Genomic DNA, 5,259 nt, shown 5'->3' with positions numbered 1-5,259 from the left:
GCTCAAGGAGGTAAGAAAAGAACAGGACTTTTAATTAAGAAGTTAAGTCATATTCCTGGGGACAAATAGGAAATAAGATCATAGTCCATGGCTAAGTGGTACTCTAATGTATTTGGGCTTCCTAAAAATGTTCTTTCATTTTCATCTTCTGGAGGGGACATGATAAAATTTGTTATTAAATGTCCCTTACTTCTCCATGCTTGTGAAAGTTATGTCATCCTAGGACTTGATTCTCTACTTTAACTTCAGGTGGTGGTGTATTTTGTGTGTAGATGTTCCCCATCATTGACCAGTATGGAGATGTGTTGGTGAGGAACCTGAGGAAGGAGGCAGAGAAAGGCAAACCTGTCAACTTCAAAGAGTAAGTAGTAGTGCAGCTGCTGGGATTCTAATTCTGTCACGACACTTTGCAGCTGCTGCCACAGAGCCAAATTCCCACTGTTGAGTTACTCCAGTGAACAAGTTGAGGTAGGTCTATGGTGTTACAACTCCAGTGGGCCAGCCAAGAAGAGGTAGCTCACCTAAAAAGGCAGGGAAGCCAGGAGAAAAAGGGCCTCCTTCTGTGTGCGTGAGTTGGGATTTATTTATTTGCTTAATCATTGCCTTGGACAATCTAGAAGACAAAAATACATTGTTTGAAAAGAAAAAACATGAGTGTAGAGAATATGGAATAGTGGGAGGGGAAAGTACTTGGTACATATTCCTGGGCACTGGGTGCGGCACAAAAGTTACCATATGGAACTTGGAACAACTTAAACCCCTTCCTGATTTTGTTGAGGATATTAGCAAAATAATAAATGTTAACTTTTATAACCATTTTTCCATCTTTCAAACTTAAAAGGGAGAAGGCCCTACACATGGGATGGGTAGGGTGATGATAGATAGATGATAGATAGATAGATAGATAGATAGATAGATAGATAGATAGATATAGATAGATTGATTTTTTTTTTTGGCCTAAATTGGGATATATTTTCGCAACTAATGGAGCATTGAACTTTACATCGGAATCCGGGAATGTACTGTATGGTGACTAACATAATATAATAAAAAATCATTTAAAAAAATAAATTGGGATATATTTTAACTATGCAGGATGAATAGAGGTACATTGGGACTGTCCTGGGAAAACTAGTGGTATGTGGTCACTTAGCTATGGCATCCCCTATTTCAATTTTGGATTGATTTAATATATATGTTTTAACTAGGAACATTCTTTGTTCTTACATTTTCCAGAAATGAGTATGCCCTCAGGGTGAGAAAGAGTGGGTCTTTCATGAAGGAGACTTAGCAGGGGTGTAGAGAAGAAGGAATGATATTTCTGGCAACACAGAATATGGTGTTGGTGTTCTGTAATGTACTGTTGAGGAATGAGCTCTGAGTATGGATACTGTGGTAAGAGAAGATCCAGATCTGTTTCACCTTTCTTGACTCCCTGAGGAAGGGTTAATTAGTCCAGCATCTGTCCTGCTCAGACATAGTGCTTAGCCACCTTCTACTGCCCATACTCAAAACACACTACTGTAATTTGTCAGACTTTGGGTCTCTATCCCTCCATGACTGAGCTCCTTGAACTCAGAAGTGTGCCTAACTTGCCCTAGTGTCCCCATCACCCCAGCACGCAGCCAGGTGCATCAGTGGCACCTCATGAGCACCTCATCAGTGAGGGTGATGGCATATAGACTCTTCAGATGATCCAGCAGGTGGTTCTGAAAGCGTGGCTCTTGTCTTGCCTGGGCGTGGGCATCTACATGCACTTCCTGCTGCAGGTGTTGGATAAGGATTGTAAAGAGGTGCTGATCTTAATTATCCATGTCTTTGTTTCTCTCACAGCATTTTTGGGGGCTACAGCATGGATGTGATTACCAGCACATCATTTGGAGTGAACATTGATTCCCTCAACAACCCACAAGATCCCTTTGTGGAAAATGCCAAGAAGCTCTTAAAATTTGATTTCCCTGATCCATTTTTACTCTCTTTAAGTATGTACGCTAGTGTTTTTTTTCTTTTTCTCCTCCCTTCCTTTTTTCTTCCCTTCTTTCCTTTCTCCCTCACCCCCCCTTCCACTTTTCTTTCTTTGTCAAATTTATATAATTTTTATTTTTTAAAAGATTTTATTTATTTGTCAGAGAGAGAGCACAAGCAGGGGGAGTGGCAGGCAGAGCAGACAGAGGGAGAAACCGGCTCCCTGCTGAGCACGGAGCCAATACAGTACTCGATCCCAGGACTCTGGGATCATGACCTGACCCAAAGTCAGATGCTTAACCAGACTGAGCTACCCAGGTGTCCCAACCTTTCTACTTTTCTGCAACAATTTTACTGAGATATACTTTCACATAACATGTAAGTCCCCCCTTTAAAATGTAGTATTCAATTTTTATGGCCTCAGTGTTCATCAACACAAATTTTAATGTTGATGATGTACAATGTATGTATTTTTCCTTTTATTTCTCTGCTTTTGGTGTCAGATCTTAGAATTCACTGAGAAATCTGAGATCATGAAAATTTATCCCTTGGTTTTCTCTAAGGGTTATAAAGTTTGACTTTTAGATTTCTGTCTTTGCTCTAATTTGAATTTATTTTTATATGTTGTATTAGGTAAGAGTCCAACTTCACTTTTTTTTTTTTTTTGCATAGTACTGTTCTCTTGTCCCAGTACCATTGACTGAAAAGACTAATTTTTCTTCATTGAATGGCTTTCGAAACCTTATCAAAAGCAGTTGACCATGAACACCTGGGTATCATTTTGGACTCTAAATTCAATCCCATTGATCTATATGTCTATCCTTTTGCCTGTACCACATTGTCTTGACTATTATAGCTTCATGTTAAGATTTGAAACTGGAAGTCTGAAGTCTACAACTTTATCCTCTTTTTTTTTTTCAAGATTGTTTTGACTATTCTGGGTCCCTTACAATTCCATATGGATTTTAAATTCAGTATATCAATTTCTACAAAGAAGCCAGCTAGGATTCTAAGAAATGCATTAATTTGTAGGTCAGTTTGATGAATACTGCCATCTTGACAATGTTAAGGTGTAACCCATGATCATTGAATGTTTTTTCATTTACATGGATCTTCTTTGATTTATTTATTTAAAAAGTTTTTTAAAGGAATGCCTGGGTGGATCAGTTGGTTAGGTGCCTGCCTTCGGCTCGGGTCATGATCCCAGGGTCCTGGGATTGAGCCCTGCATTGGGCTCCCTGCTCATCATGGGAGCCAGCTTCTTCCTCTCCCACTCCCCCTGCTTGTGCACTTGCTCTCTCTCTCTCCCATCTCTGTCAAATAAATAATAAAATCTTTTTTAAAAAGTTTCTAAAATTTTTTTTAACTTCAATTCAATTAACATATAGTGTATTATTAATTTCAGAGATAGAATTTAGTGATTCATCAATTGCATATAACACCCAGTACTCAGTACATCAAGTGTCCTCCTTAATGCCCATCACCCAGTTACCCCATCCCCCCACCCACGTCCCCTCCAGCAACCCTCAGTTTGTTTCCTATAGTTAAAATTCTCTTCTGGTTTGTCTTCCTCTCTGTTTTTGTCTTATTTTATTTCAACAATATTTGTGATTTTTAGAGTATAAGTTTTGTACTTCTTTTGTTAAAGCTATTCTTAAGTATTCTGTTCTTCTTGATGTTATTATAAATGGAATTATACTCCTAATTTTGATTTTGGATTTTTTATTGCAGGGTATAGAAAGATAGCTGATTTTGTATGTTGATCTTGTATCCTGAAACCCTGGTAAACTGATTTATTAGTTCCAGTAGACTTTTAATGCATTCCTTCAGATTTTTTAGGTACAACATCGTGTTATCTGATAATAAAGGTGCTTTTGCTTCTTTATTTCCTCTATGAATAGCTTTTGGGGTTTTTGTTTGTTTGTTTGCTTTTGCCTACCTTTCCTGGCTAGAACTTCTAGTATAATGTTGAATAGAAGTAGCAATAGAGACATCCTTGTTTTGTTTTTTCTTAGGGGAAAGTGTCCAGTCTAATATCTGTTAAGTGTGGTATTAGCTATGACTTTTTTGTAGATGGCCTTTATCAGGCTGAGGGTATTCCTTTCTGTTTCCAGATTGTTGAGTGTTTTTATTACTAAATGGTGTTAGATTTTTGCCAGATACTTTCTCTGCATGTATTGAGATGACCATGTGTTGTTTTTGTTGCTATACTATATTATATAACCCTGAATCGCTGGGTTAAACTCCTCTTAGTTATGGTATATCCTTCTCTGATATGTTGCTAGGTTTATTTTGCTAGTATTTTGCTTTATAAGATGATATGTCATAAGGTATATTGGTCTGTAGTTTTCTTTTTCTGTGATGTCTTTGGTTTTAGTATCAAGGGTAATAGTGGCCTCATAGGATAAGTTTGGAAGTGTTCATACCTCTTCTATTTGTTGGAAGAATTGGTGTTGATTCTACTTTAAATATTTGCTGGAACTTACTTGTGAAACCATCTGGAGCTGAGCTGCTTTTTGTGGGTCCTTTCTTTACTACTAACTCAATCTTTTTACTTGTCTTTCAGGTTGCCTAGGTTTGTTTTTTTTTTGTTAAGATTTTACTTACTTTTTTGAGAGAGCACGAGCACACAAGCAGGGGAGAAGGAGAAGCAGGCTCCTGCTGAGTAGGGAGCCCGACGCAGGGCTCGATCCCGGGACCCTAGGATCATGACCCGAGCGGAAGGCAGCCATTCAACTGACTGACCCATCCAGGCGCCCCGTTTGTTTTTTTTTTAAATGTCACTTTCTAGTTTGTGTTTTCTAGGATTTCTCTGTTTCATCTAAGTTATCTAATTTGTTAATATACAATTGTTCANTTCTCTGTTTCATCTAAGTTATCTAATTTGTTAACATACAATTGTTCTTGGTATACCTTTATAGTCTTTTTTATTTTTGTAATGTCAGTAGTAAACTCACCTTTCATTTCTGATGATAGTAATTTGAATCATTTCTCCTGTTTGTTTGGTCAATCTATCTAAAGATCTTTTGAAAGAATCAGGTTTGCTTTCATTGATTTTTCTATTGTTTTTATTCTATATTTCATACATTTCTGCTCTTGTCTCTATCATGTGTTTCCTTCTTCTTGCTTTGGATTTAGTTTGCTCTTGTTTTTCAAAAAGCATGCTTATGACAGAAAGTTGGGTCATTGATTTGAGATCTTGGCTTATTATTATTATTATTACTAAATATTTTACTTTTTAAGTTATCTCTACACCCAATAGGGGGCTTTAACTCACAACCCCAAGATCAGGAG

At 37.4% G+C, this 5,259-nt stretch overlaps 1 protein-coding gene across 1 annotated transcript; it reads left to right on the top strand.

Annotated features, from left to right (window-relative positions):
- Nucleotides 1–247: 247 nt before the first annotated feature.
- LOC117798933 (cytochrome P450 3A29-like) lies at nucleotides 248–3,915 on the top strand. Its single transcript, XM_034651389.1, has 3 exons — nucleotides 248–361; nucleotides 1,834–1,982; nucleotides 3,697–3,915. The coding sequence occupies exons 1-3, from the start codon at nucleotides 273–275 to the stop codon at nucleotides 3,726–3,728; spliced, it is 270 nt and encodes an 89-aa protein (XP_034507280.1). The 5' UTR covers nucleotides 248–272; the 3' UTR covers nucleotides 3,729–3,915.
- The last annotated feature ends 1,344 nt before the right edge of the window (nucleotides 3,916–5,259 follow it).

The sequence above is a fragment of the Ailuropoda melanoleuca genome, unplaced genomic scaffold (genome assembly GCF_002007445.2).
Source record: "Ailuropoda melanoleuca isolate Jingjing unplaced genomic scaffold, ASM200744v2 unplaced-scaffold382, whole genome shotgun sequence".
Classification (NCBI taxonomy): Eukaryota; Metazoa; Chordata; class Mammalia; order Carnivora; family Ursidae; genus Ailuropoda; species Ailuropoda melanoleuca.
The sequence above is the reverse complement of the archived record's forward strand: the minus strand, read 5'-3'. Positions and strand labels throughout refer to the sequence as shown.